At 45.0% G+C, this 12448-nt stretch overlaps 5 protein-coding genes across 5 annotated transcripts; 3 read left to right on the forward strand and 2 right to left on the reverse strand.

Moving 5' to 3' along the window:
* The first annotated feature begins 229 nt into the window (after positions 1-229).
* On the forward strand, positions 230-2794 carry LOC108101344 (mitochondrial intermediate peptidase). Its single transcript, XM_017205651.2, has 3 exons — positions 230-651; positions 717-1246; positions 1296-2794. Exons 1-3 carry the CDS (start codon positions 517-519, stop codon positions 2728-2730), a joined length of 2100 nt encoding a protein of 699 aa, XP_017061140.1. The 5' UTR covers positions 230-516; the 3' UTR covers positions 2731-2794.
* Positions 2695-3144, reverse strand: LOC108101345. The gene is made up of 2 exons (XM_017205652.2): positions 2990-3144; positions 2695-2928 (listed from the first exon to the last, which is right to left on the reverse strand). Exons 1-2 carry the CDS (start codon positions 3049-3051, stop codon positions 2832-2834), a joined length of 159 nt encoding a protein of 52 aa, XP_017061141.1. The 5' UTR covers positions 3052-3144; the 3' UTR covers positions 2695-2831.
* A 621-nt stretch (positions 3145-3765) lies between these two features.
* LOC108101346 (glutamate-rich WD repeat-containing protein 1) lies at positions 3766-5273 on the forward strand. Its single transcript, XM_017205653.2, has one exon. The coding sequence runs from the start codon at positions 3846-3848 to the stop codon at positions 5214-5216; it is 1371 nt and encodes a 456-aa protein (XP_017061142.1). The 5' UTR covers positions 3766-3845; the 3' UTR covers positions 5217-5273.
* Positions 5274-5829: 556 nt separating this feature from the next.
* LOC108101348 (hydroxysteroid dehydrogenase-like protein 2) lies at positions 5830-7130 on the forward strand. Its single transcript, XM_017205654.2, has 4 exons — positions 5830-6029; positions 6083-6246; positions 6315-6528; positions 6593-7130. The coding sequence occupies exons 1-4, from the start codon at positions 6016-6018 to the stop codon at positions 7059-7061; spliced, it is 861 nt and encodes a 286-aa protein (XP_017061143.1). The 5' UTR covers positions 5830-6015; the 3' UTR covers positions 7062-7130.
* A 2617-nt stretch (positions 7131-9747) lies between these two features.
* LOC108101349 (solute carrier family 2, facilitated glucose transporter member 1) lies at positions 9748-11882 on the reverse strand. The gene is made up of 6 exons (XM_017205656.2): positions 11752-11882; positions 11586-11696; positions 10760-11518; positions 10478-10690; positions 10319-10421; positions 9748-10261 (listed from the first exon to the last, which is right to left on the reverse strand). Exons 1-6 carry the CDS (start codon positions 11839-11841, stop codon positions 9981-9983), a joined length of 1557 nt encoding a protein of 518 aa, XP_017061145.1. The 5' UTR covers positions 11842-11882; the 3' UTR covers positions 9748-9980.
* Between the last annotated feature and the right edge of the window lie 566 nt (positions 11883-12448).

A 12448-nucleotide genomic window follows, 5' to 3' on the forward strand; every position in this document is an offset into this window, starting at 1 on the left:
TACAATGGAAAAGTATTTGAGTTCCGAGGAGGTAGAAATTGGGCAAATTTTAAGCAATTTGCTTAACGAAGAAGAATCATTAAATAATCAACACTGAATGTACAAAAATATTAGATTTTATTATTGAAAACTAACGGCTATTTAAATTTACTATTTTTTAAGAAATTTAGATATTTTTGGCTATTTATTTTGGCATCCACTGCTATAAATGACCACTCAGAGTTGGCAACACTGGCCACCAGACGACTGCAATAATCGGCACAACATTATTTCCATACTTTCTTTATTTTAAGCTGTTTTTACCGTGGGCCTCACTTGTAAACAATTACCGCTTATTCTTGCAAATACGGTCACCCCAATCCAGTCTGCCAGACTGTGCCTGGGTTTCTATTTAATGTGTCCGATAACCTAACTGAAATGGTCTGGCATCCGTGAGGCTATGAGCCCCCAGCTGATTGCCTTTGTAATATTCCTTTTGGCAACAAGAAATACGAGTTGGGCCCAAAGCTAAACGCCATGTTTCAGTTGAGTCGTACCCTGCATCGCTGTCGAAACAGACCCCGAATCCGTTTGGTTTCCACGTGGACGCCTCTGGCTACAGCTTTTAATTCCCCTCCGGCAAGACGCATCAACTTTACCCGCGACGATGTGGTAAGACTCAGTCTGTAAAAACTAGGGCCGCTATAACCAGGTCTTAATTTCTGTTTTCCCTGCAGGGCCTTTTTCGTATGCCAGAGCTTAGGAGCTTTGAGGGCTTCTACCTTCTGCGCGACAACGTGGAAAGCCGTACGCAGGAGCTCATCACTGAAGCTGTTTCAGAGCAGCGGCAGCGGAAGATGGTGGATATTTTCGACGAGCTCTCAGACTCGTTGTGTAAGGTAGCGGATCTGGCCGAGTTCGTACGAATCGCCCATCCTCAGAGCAAGTACACCCAGGCGGCGGAGCAGGCCTGCATCAGCATTTGCGGGGTGGTGGAGAGCCTCAACACGCACAAGCCCATTTATCAGGCCCTGAGCCGTGTTGTGGAGCGTGGAGACTATCTGCCAACCACCGAGGTGGACAGACATGTAGCCCGACTGTTCCTTTTCGACTTTGAGCAGTGCGGCATTCACTTGCCCGAGGAGGAGCGCTTGCGTGTAGTACGCCTCAACGACTACATTCTTCAGCTGGGTCAAAAGTTTATGAGCGGAGCAGTGCAGCCCAGCGTTTTTCCGCGCAGCCAAGTTCCAGAGCCCATTCGTAACTAGTAAGTTCGTTATTCCCTTTATGGCTAGCACTAACAAAATCTCTCATAGCTTTCCGACCTCTGGCGACAATGTTATTATCACGGGATTGTGCACGAACGCTGAGAACGTGCAGATGCGTGAGGCCGCCTACCGGCTGTATCTGCAGCCGTCTGAGAGCCAGGAGGACCTACTGAGAGATCTTCTGCTTTGCCGGCACGAACTGGCCCGCAGCTGTGGCTTTGAAACCTATGCTCATCGCGCACTTAATGGTAGCACCATGGAAAAGCCTGAGGTGGTCCGTGAGTTTATAGACGAGTTATCTGAGAAGCTGCGGCCGCGTGCTGATGCAGACTTCGCTCGGATGACGCAGATGAAACGCCAGGAGAGCGGGCAGGCTAAAGCTATTGTCGAGGTTTGGGACACGCCGTATTTTACCACCCAGCTGAGACGACAGTCACTCGAGGAACAAGCCAACGAGTTCCTGCCCTACTTCTCGCTAGGCGGCTGCATGGAAGGACTGAACAACCTTCTTCAGTCGCTCTACGGTGTACGGCTGGAGAACGTCGAGATGGAGCCAGGCGAGTCCTGGCACAACGACATCTATAAGCTGGCCGTAGTGCACGAGGTTGAAGGACTGCTGGGCTACATCTACTGCGACTTTTTTGAGCGTTCGGGCAAGCCCAACCAAGACTGCCACTTTACCATCCAGGGCGGCAAGCGTCTGCCGGATGGCTCTTATCAATTGCCCGTGGTAGTGGTCATGCTGGGGCTAGCTCAGCCACGCTGGAGCGGGCCAACTTTGCTGTCACCGGCGCGAGTTGACAACTTATTTCATGAGATGGGTCACGCCATGCACTCGATGCTAGCTCGCACCGAGCACCAGCATGTGACGGGTACGCGCTGCTCGACGGACTTTGCCGAGGTTCCAAGCGTGCTCATGGAGTACTTTGCCGGCGATCCCCGTGTGCTGCGGACCTTTGCCCGCCACTTTCAGACCCATGAGCCAATTTCGGAAGATATGCTGAGTCGGCTGTGTGCGTCTAAGCACCTTTTTGCTGCTAGCGAGACGCAGCTTCAGGTGTTTTACTCAGCCTTGGACCAAGAGTACCATGGAGCGGAAGCGCGTCATGGAGGCAGCAGTACTGAGACACTACGCGCCGTGCAGAGTCGCTACTATGGCCTGCCTTACGTGGAAAACACTGCGTGGCAGCTGCGTTTCTCTCACCTAGTGGGTTATGGAGCCAAGTACTACGCCTACCTCGTATCGAAGACGATCGCATCGTGGATCTGGCAAACATACTTCGAAGCGAACCCCTATAACCGGCAGGCGGGAGAGAAATACCGCGCAGAAATTCTGGCCCACGGAGGAGCCGTTCCCAGCAGAAAGCTGGTTGCTAACTTCCTACAACGCGAAATGACACCCAGCGTGTTGGCCGACAGCCTGATCAAAGAGATTGACGCCGACGAATCAAAAATTAGGGATTTAATGGTCAGCAGAAGTTAATGTACTTCTCACACACCTCCAATTGTATATATTGTACTCTTCATATTATACTTAGTTAACTAAATTTTTTGTTTTTAAAGCGGTCGATTTTGGTTTCATGACTAGGCTGGTCCCAGTGCCGGCATTAATTCCACGCCTACGAATTCCTTGGCCAGACGAACTCCCAAGAAAAACAGGCCGTAGCTCTTGACAAGCATCCTATATGAGAATATAGTTACCGGTTATGTAATTAAGAGGAACGGGTTGCACTGACGCTCACCATTGGAACTCGTTGTTGTAGATGCTGCGCAAAATGTTCAGGGGGTTCGACGACTTTACCATTTTGATCGAATATTCTGGGATGCTAACTTTCAGCTCGATTTTTTACTTGACTTTTTGCACGAGGAATGTTGACAATTGACAATTGGCCTTGCCAGTAGGTTTTCGTTTTGGTATTTTTTGGTGTCTAACGGACGACTCCTGTCAATAGCGCGGGAAATTTAAAATTGTTAAGCATGAATGTTAAGCATTGTGCTCTTTTCATTCACAATAAACATAATTTACATATTATCTAAAGTGGAAACATGCAAATATAGCATCATAAATAGTAAAATCGGTTGTAACATAAATCGACAGTATGGTAATCAATCTGCGCACATCTCACCCAAATTGTGTGTTTTTAAAAAGGTGTTTCTTGAATTGAATTGCAAAATTTAGAGAATTTTACTTGTTTAAACAACATATTGAAACGTATTTGTAAAAAAAAAAAAAATATTTCCACCGTAAGCTAGATCAAATTTTTTCCTTATTTCCATATATGTTATTTAAAATATGCTGTAAAACAACATTTTAATTTTCGTACATTTAAAAGTTAAAATGTAAAATTTGCGGATGCGTCTTTGCTTTGTGGGAAATTCTTTAAAATTTATTTCCTAATATATATTAGCCCCATTTTATGTTATAAACTTTAGTAAATCGTCTCACCGAATAAAAGTCAGCGAGGTGGAAACCGCTTTTTATTTTTAAAACAGAATGCATTTCTGTGAATCTTATAAACGGTCACTCTACCTTTTTACACGTGCTGTTCCAAAACAAGATACTGCTGAGGTCAAAAACAAGGCACAATTATTAACGCCATGGACGAGGAAAACGAAAATCTAAGTATGGAAGTGGTGGAGCCTGAGGATGCGGAAAGCGACATGGAATCGGATAGCGGTAGTGACGCGGATAACGACGGCGCGGAGACGAAGGTGGCCAAGGAGGTTTATCTACCTGGAAATAAACTGGCCGAGGATGAGGAACTGGTCTGCGACGAAAGTGCCTACGTGATGCTGCATCAAGCTTCTACGGGGGCTCCCTGCCTGAGCTTTGACGTTATTCCTGATGAGTTGGGGACTGGAAGGCAGTCGTTTCCGATGACGGCTTACATTGTGGCTGGCACGCAAGCTGCCCGAACCCATGTCAACAACTTAATTGTGATGAAGATGAGTAACCTGCATAGGACGCAGGACGATGACCAGGATGATGACGAGGAGTTAGAAGACGACCAGGACGACGTGGCCGACCGCGAAGAGCAGAAAAAACCGCAGATGACCTGCGCTTTAATCAAACACCAGGGGTGCGTTAACCGGGTGCGATCCCGCCGCATAGGCAATATGGTATATGCCGCCTCATGGAGCGAGTTGGGGCGCGTCAACATCTGGAACCTGAGCCAACCCTTGCAGGCCGTAGAGGACGATCAGCTGCTTAAGGAGTACGAACGCAACGAGACCCGTCCGGTGTTTACCTTCGGCGGGCACCAACAGGAGGGTTTCGCAGTGGACTGGAGCCCCAGCGCTGAGGGCGTGCTGGCTACGGGAGACTGCCGGCGGGACATACATGTGTGGAGCCCACTAGAGGACGGTACCTGGAAGGTGGACCAACGCCCGCTGGCGGGCCACTCGCAGTCGGTAGAGGATCTGCAATGGAGCCCGAACGAGCGAAGCGTTCTCGCCTCTTGCTCCGTGGACAGAACCATCCGCATTTGGGATTGTCGAGCGGCACCGCAAAAGGCATGCATGCTCACCTGCCAGGACGCTCACGAGAGCGATGTCAACGTAATTTCGTGGAATCATTCGGAGCCTTTTATCGCCAGTGGCGGGGACGACGGATTTCTACATATTTGGGACCTACGCCAGTTTCAGAGTCAGAAACCCATAGCCACGTTTAAGCACCACACGGACCATATTACTACAGTAGAATGGAGTCCCAGTGAGGCCACCGTTCTGGCTTCAGGCGGTGATGACGACCAGATTGCCTTGTGGGACTTGGCCGTGGAAAAGGACACTGACCAAGCGCAGGCACAGGCCCAGAACGAAGATGAGCTTAGCAAGTTACCACCTCAGTTGCTTTTTATTCACCAGGGCCAGAAAGAAATCAAAGAGCTACACTGGCACGCTCAGCTGCCAGGCGTGCTGCTCTCCACAGCCCACAGTGGATTTAACATTTTCAGAACTATTAGCGTTTGATTATGCAATCGGATAATATACTATGATACTACATAATATACAAACACTAATAGATTATATTATTAGAGTGGTTTTTGTCTAAAAAAAGAGAGCGTTAGATTTTAAATTCTGTGTATTTTAGTGTCCTGATTACGAAAAATTAGGTCGAAGTTCTTGGCATATTTTCTTAAGATTTTGTCATTAGTTCTCAAAAATTATTCGGATAGAAAAAATCTGGCAAAGGTATGGATCTGGTTGAAATGCGCATTAATTCACTTTCGAAAAGGCCCGACCTTCCATTGCTTTTAAATTTACAGGATTCCTGTATTTAAAGAAGACATGTTATGTTAATTTAAATTTTTTTTATATCCTTTTAACGCTTTCAAAGAGACACCTTTGATCCCATAAAACACCCGATAAAAAAATATTTACATATATGAATGTACATACATATATTAGGTTGTTTGGTAATGACGAACCGGTTTTTACATTCAAATTTCGCGCTTCGCTTGTGAAGTTGGTTTTTGTTACTAACGGAGCCATCTGCTAAAAATCAGCTAAAAGGTTATAAAATGATTACCCTTAATTAAGAACTTCTGTGCGGTATTTTCTAGTATTTTATTATAAGAATTGGCCGTTTCGGTATACATTTCTTTCACAGCTGTTAAACACTTTTTAATGCATTTAGAATAGCTAAATGAAGTACTGAAATGTTCCATCGCTAATATCTCTAGCATTTTATAGGTGTGATGAAGCTAGTTTGATTGTTAAAGTGAACTCAGCTCAATATCAAGGAGTTCAATTTGGCAGACCCACTAGCATGAAGAACACAGGGTGTGTATAGGCCAGCTCACAAGGAACCTTTTAAAAATCGTTTGTTTTTTAAGAAAACTGAAGGGAAAGACCCTTTTTATCACCGGCGCCTCCCGGGGAATCGGTAAAGCTATTGCTCTAAAGGCGGCTCGCGATGGAGCTAACATTGTCATCGCAGCCAAAACCGCCGAGCCGCATTCTAAGCTGCCCGGCACCATATATACGGCCGCGGAGGAGGGTAAGTGGCAGGACAACCACCAAAGGAGTACAGTTTCATCTTTGTACCGTCCTCGACCTTTGCATTAGTCGAACGAGCCGGGGGTCGGGCGCTCCCCTGCATTGTGGACGTACGCGACGAGCTCCAGGTGCAACAGGCTGTCGAGGCGGCGGTGGCCAAGTTTGGAGGTATCGACATCGTGGTGAACAACGCCAGCGCCATCTCCATTACCGGCACCCTCGAAACGGAGATGAAGCGCTACGATCTAATGCAGAACATCAATGCAAGGGGAACTTTTCTTGTGTAAGGTGCGCCCTGGCTTCTAATCAACCAACAATATCTAAATGCGTCCGGTCAAACTCCACAGATCAAAGTCTTGCCTGCCTTATCTTCTGCGCAGCGAGAACCCACATATTCTGAACCTTGCGCCCCCGCTAAACCTGAGTCCCCGGTGGTTCGCCAACCACACCGCCTACACTATCGCAAAATACGGCATGTCAATGTGCGTGCTGGGCATGGCAGAGGAGTTCCGCGTCCAGGGCGTGGCCGTTAACGCACTCTGGCCCCGCACCACGATCCACACGGCGGCCGTCGAGATGCTCCACGGATCCGACGGGGCTCTGTACTCTCGAAAGCCGGAGATAATGGCTGACGCAGCCTACGTCATATTTTGCCGCGACTCTAAGGAGTACACTGGCAACTTTTTTGTGGACGACGAGGTCTTAATGGATGTTGGCGTGAAGGATTTATCTAAGTATGCGTGCCACCCGGAGAACATACACCTGTTGGCCACGGATATTTTTCTGGATGAAAGTGAACCCTTGGCCAAACTTTAATATCAAGCGTATACATATGTATGTGTAAATATAATATTATATGTTTTGGTTGTTTTAATGGCTCATAAATACGGCATTGTTTAAATCCTTTATAAAAATGCAAACTATTGTTAATTAAAACAAAAAAGCAAGCTAGCTTCGGCAAGCCGAAGCTTATATACCCTTGCAGTCATCATTTATGTCGAACAAAATGAAAAAGGCTAACAACATCGAAGCTATGACGATTTTTCTATTAATTTTCCATATTTTCGACTATTGATCATATAGCAGCTATATGATATAGTTGTCCGATTTTGATCAAATTTATCTGGTGAAAAACAACGATGTTATAATTTTTTTCCGTTATTTCTATATATATTTTTCGATCTTTCCTATGGCAGCTATAATATATAGTTGTCCAATTTTTATGAAATTTCTCAATTTAAGGGTTGTTAAAAAACTTGATATTCAAGAAATCATGCTCGTGGGATAAAAAACAACGATGTTATCAATTTATTTCCATTAATTCTATATATATTTTTCGATCTCTATGGCAGCTGTATGATAGAGTCATCCGATTTTGATCCAATTTATTCCGAAATTCAATAGTAGTTAGAAAACGCCATCTGGAAGAAATCAAGTCGATCTGATCAAAAACAACGGCGTAATCAAAAACAACGGCAGAAGGACAGACGGACAGACAGACAGACGTATTCCGATTCTGCTCGTGATGCTGATCAAGAATATATATACTTTATGGGATCTGAGATGTCTTCTTCACTGCGTTGCAAACTTCTGACTGAAATTATGTATAATACCTTTTTTCTCTGCAAGGGTATAATGACAAGAATTAGAGGACCGTTAAAACCACTAGCATAGCAGATTTTTGTGTGCAATAAAATTATTTAAATTCATAAATAGTGACAAAGTTATCATTCAAATTATGAAGCCAACACGTATTCAACTATGTTAAAAATCAATTAAAACTTAACCGACCGTCATTCAAGTGTTCAATTCAGTCAGCCTCTATGACCGTTACTGAAATTGCAATACGGAGGCTATTATTGACTAGACTTTTTTGTTAAACTTTTGCAGTTGAAACCCTTTAATACGACTGTGTCATTTACAAACAATTAAAATCTTAAAATGGTTGAGTTCACATCCGCTAGAGAAGACAATTTCAGTTTTTAGAGAATCACGTTTTATATCACTTTTTATACACTTACAGGGAGTAAAACAATTTCAGTTAAAAGCAGGGGCGTAGCTACCGCCGTATACGCCGTATCAATTATACGGGGCCCCCGGGCCAGGGGGGCCCCCAAAGTGTGTAAGAGTGAATATTTAAAATTTGATTTTTATTTGTAAAATGGGTAAATAATGTGATAAATAAATATTTCTTCTCACAATATTTTTTATACCCTTGCAGAGCAAAAGGGTATTATAAATTCAGTCAGAAGTTTGCAACGTAGTGAAGGAGACACCTCAGACCCCATAAAGTATATATATTCTTGATCAGCATCAAACTAGTCACTCAGTTTTAAAGCTATCTTGCTGAAACTTTCCCAAAAGGTGTGTAGTTATTGCACGCAGTATATAAGTCGGAACGGGCCGGATCGGCCGACTATATCGGATAGCTCCCATACGAGAGAATGAAATAAAAAATTCTCAGACCGTTGTTTTTGATCAGATCGACTTGATTCCTTCAAGATGGCGTTTTCTAACTGTTATTTCGGATTAAATTTGATCAAAATCGGATAACTCTATCATATAGCTGCCATAGGAGAGATCGAAAAATATTTATAGAATTAATGGAAATAAATTGATAACGTCGTTGTTTTTTATCTCACGAGCATGATTTTTTTAACAACCCTTATATTGAGAAAAAAGTTTCATAAAAATCGGACAACGATATCTTATAGCTGCCATAGGAAAGATCGAAAAATCTATATAGAAATAACGGAAATAAAATTATAACATCGATGGTTTGTATTAGATAAGCATGATTTTGGGAATATAAAGTTTTCTAACGACTCTTGAATTACGAATTAAATTTCATCAAAATCGGACGAGTATATCATATAGCCGTCATTTGAACAATAGTCGAAAATATAGAAAATGAATAGAAAAATCGTCTTAGCTTCGATGTTGTTTAGCCGTTATGTATTTTTTTCGACATATTTGATGACTGCAAGGGTATAAAAGCTTCGGTTTGCCGAAGCTAGCTTCCTTTCTTGTTTTCTTTTGTGAAAAATCTTTACCTCCATATAAGGGCCTCCAAAAAATATTTTATACGGGGCCCCGACAAGGCACGCTACGCCACTGGTTAAAAGCTTGCAATGCAGTGAAGAAGACACCTCAGACCCCGTAAATATATATGTATGAATATTCTTGATCAGAATCACGAACTGAATCTAAAAACGTCTTTTGTTTAGCCTATATGTATTTTGTTTGACATATTTGAAGTCTGTTAATTATTTTTCTAATTTGTTAATTATAAAATTTATACGCGTCTTGCCTACACATGCTTTTTGTATGGCATCGATGGAGACTAGAAGTTTACTTATTTAGTCGAATGTATTATCGTAAAGCATGGTCTAATTGTATACTATTATTTATTTGTGTGCGTATATATTGTAGTCACCATTCGCAGACTCTCGTACAAAGTTTTAGTAAAATGGAAGCGATCGACGATTAATATAGGGCGTCGTAGTTTAAAATGACCTGTTTGTTTATTAGAAAAATAAAATTGTCATTCCCAAAGAATGGGTTTGCAACAACGGATCAATCATGCTGTTTCCTTTTTTTAAGTTGCTGTATAAATGTGTTCCGGGCCATTTTCTTTCGGCTAGTTTCCGAACACCGGTTGATCAGAAGAACGTTGGTAATCGGTGGTATTTTTGAGCTGACTACTACAGAAGATTTGTATTTATTAGTCTTAGTCTAAGCTTGGTTAGGCTTCTGGTGGCTGGGCAGAACCTTTGACCTAAAACCTAGTGCGACAAGCGGAGCCACCTCAGAGGGCTCACGCCCACGCGTCTCCGGCAAGTAGCGTTTTGTCAGGCCGAACAGCAGTAGACACGTGACCGAGAACGGCAGGAAGACCAAGGCGCCCCAAACGTTCTGCAATGTGGGAAAGGCCATGCCAATGACTAAGTTGCACAGCCAGTACACAACACTACCCAGCGACAAGGCGGCTGGACGGGATGCGAGCTCGAACAGTTCTGTGTGGAGATGAAAAGGCGGCGGTTAACCCACGGTATTTAAACTATAAAACGCACCTGCTCCAATGAAAAAGGGAATAGGCCCGAGTCCAAACTGAAAGAAAAAAATGTACAGGAAAATGCAGCCAACGCATCCCATGGCGAACCAACTATAGCTTTCCTATAGGGTAGAAGGAAATTAGTATTGCCTGATTATCTTATACTCCGGTTACTCACAATAAAGTGGAGCATCATGGCAAATAGAAACAGGAAGGCAGTGCAGAAAAAGGTGGAGAAAAGCATCAGAGGTCGCCGATTGATTCGTTCCAGCAGCACGGGACCCAACATTGAGGTCGCTAAATTAAGGGACCCCGCTCCCAGGTTTGCCCACTCCGACGCCTGGACAGAAAGACCCGCCTTGCGGAAGATGGAGACGGAGTAGTAGAAGATCTGCAGGGACAGACGGGGTGTTGAACGACCGCCAAATTTTGAAAATAGAAAGCCTTGACCAGTACGCACCGCATTAATGCCCGAGAGCTGTTGGCCACCAAGGAAGGCGCAGACGATGATTAACGGCAGGCGCAACTGGGGATCGAGTAGCACCTGCACCAATCCACTGGCCTTCACCTTGGAAGCAGCCTCCAGCTCCATTTCATCCACCTCTTCCTGCAAAGCGGCGTTTTCTGCCGCGTAGCCCCTTAGCAGCTGCAGTTGGCGCCGGGCCTCCTCCTTACGCCCCTTGACAACGTACAGCCACTTGGGACTCTCGGGGTACCACCTAAAGGGGGCGTAACAAGCCACCAGGAGCAGGCCGTACAGGGACAGTCCGAAGTGCCAGCGTTCGGGACCTCCGAGTACAGAGCGGAGACTGCAGACCTGCGACACAACCACCCCTAGGGTTAATCCCATTGGGCAGAGGGGAGCCAAGGTGCTGCGCTGAGAAAGAGCCGAGATCTCGCTGTGCCACATGGGCATAAAGGCCGTAAGAAGACCACCGGCCAGTCCGACGAGTAGACGCCCGAGCATCAAAAGCTCCACGGAATCCAGGGGACGACATGCGTAGAAGCAAATGGCGCCCAACGCCAGGAGGAGGCCGCAGATGTGAAAACAGCCGCGGCGTCCGAACCTGTTGGCCATGGTAGCACCCGCCACAGATCCGATGGCGCCTCCTACTAAAAAAATGGAGACGAGGGACGACCACAATAACTCCATGCCTGCCTCGCCCAAGTGCAGATCATAGCGGGCAATCAGCGTCTCGTTGCACCAGGAGCGCATAAGCTGGGGAGATGAGGTGGACCACCTGCGGAATTTAACTGCTGTTGCCAGTATCGGAGAAAGTTCTTACCTCGGCGGGACTGTTCATCACACCCGTGCAGTATCCCACTGGAACGGCCGCCCCTAGCGAGGACCCAATGGCCGCCCACTTGAGGGCCCAGGTCCACTGGGGCTGCTCCTGCTGGAAATGGATGCCGATGGGTCATCTCCTAGAAGAGTCTTGACCGTTGTCTTACCTGCTGCTCCTTGGTGTGTGCCATTAGCGGCGTCTCTGGAAGACTCAATGAACGCTCCTGGAGCGACTCGCTCTCTTTTGCCTTTTCCATTGCGCAGCTAGTGAATAAATCGTTTTGTTTAGACCTTTTCTGCCGGAAAGGTGCTAAAAACTGATTGTGGATCATATTTCATTAGCGTCCACGACAGCATCGTTTTAACAAAGATTAAGGATCGCGCTTATCAACTGCGGAGATAACTGGTGGTACAGATAATCAAATGCGCTAAGGGCATGACATTCAGAGCCCATCCGAAAAGGTGGGTTAGTCTTGCTTTCTGTTTTTATGGATTTTTTCAGAATTAATCTCTACGAAGTTTTTTAAATGGGCATTATTTATGATAAGTCAAATTTGTGATGTCAATGTCACGACGGTAATGAATGGTAATGGCAGCTTCCGTAAAAACCTACTTATATTTAATTTATCTTATAACTGCTAGTTAAGATTAGTTCTAGACGCGATGCACGTGCTGTAGCATAATTAGGAGTTTTTATGATCAGACTGCGTAAACCGGCTAATCCGAGTTATAACAATGGTCGCAAAACGCAAAATCTTTACAAAAGGATGGATCTTATTTTTATACCCTTGCAGAGCAAAGGGTATTATAATTTCAGTCAGAAGTTTGCAACGCAGTGAAGGAGACACCTCAGACCCCATAAAG

The sequence above is a fragment of the Drosophila ficusphila genome, unplaced genomic scaffold (assembly GCF_018152265.1).
Source record: "Drosophila ficusphila isolate 14025-0441.05 unplaced genomic scaffold, ASM1815226v1 contig_414, whole genome shotgun sequence".
Taxonomy (NCBI): domain Eukaryota; kingdom Metazoa; phylum Arthropoda; class Insecta; order Diptera; family Drosophilidae; genus Drosophila; species Drosophila ficusphila.

What these genes read in the sequence shown, in the direction of transcription:
- LOC108101344 (XM_017205651.2), top strand. Translation starts at nt 517, where the DNA reads ATGTTTCAGTTGAGTCGTACCCTGCATCGCTGTCGAAACAGACCCCGA. An exon ending in ACTTTACCCGCGACGATGTG is followed by an intron (nt 652 to 716) that starts GTAAGACTCAGT and finishes TTTTCCCTGCAG; the next exon opens with GGCCTTTTTCGTATGCCAGA. An exon ending in CCAGAGCCCATTCGTAACTA is followed by an intron (nt 1,247 to 1,295) that starts GTAAGTTCGTTA and finishes AATCTCTCATAG; the next exon opens with CTTTCCGACCTCTGGCGACA.
- LOC108101349 (XM_017205656.2), bottom strand. Translation starts at nt 11,841, where the DNA reads ATGGAAAAGGCAAAAGAGAGCGAGTCGCTCCAGGAGCGTTCATTGAGT. An exon ending in CCATGATGCTCCACTTTATT is followed by an intron (nt 10,422 to 10,477) that starts GTGAGTAACCGG and finishes TCTACCCTATAG; the next exon opens with GAAAGCTATAGTTGGTTCGC. An exon ending in TCCCTTTTTCATTGGAGCAG is followed by an intron (nt 10,262 to 10,318) that starts GTGCGTTTTATA and finishes ATCTCCACACAG; the next exon opens with AACTGTTCGAGCTCGCATCC.
- LOC108101348 (XM_017205654.2), top strand. An exon ending in ATATACGGCCGCGGAGGAGG is followed by an intron (nt 6,247 to 6,314) that starts GTAAGTGGCAGG and finishes CCTTTGCATTAG; the next exon opens with TCGAACGAGCCGGGGGTCGG. An exon ending in GCAAGGGGAACTTTTCTTGT is followed by an intron (nt 6,529 to 6,592) that starts GTAAGGTGCGCC and finishes CAAACTCCACAG; the next exon opens with ATCAAAGTCTTGCCTGCCTT.
- LOC108101346 (XM_017205653.2), top strand. Translation starts at nt 3,846, where the DNA reads ATGGACGAGGAAAACGAAAATCTAAGTATGGAAGTGGTGGAGCCTGAG.
- LOC108101345 (XM_017205652.2), bottom strand. Translation starts at nt 3,051, where the DNA reads ATGGTAAAGTCGTCGAACCCCCTGAACATTTTGCGCAGCATCTACAAC. An exon ending in TACAACAACGAGTTCCAATG is followed by an intron (nt 2,929 to 2,989) that starts GTGAGCGTCAGT and finishes ATTCTCATATAG; the next exon opens with GATGCTTGTCAAGAGCTACG.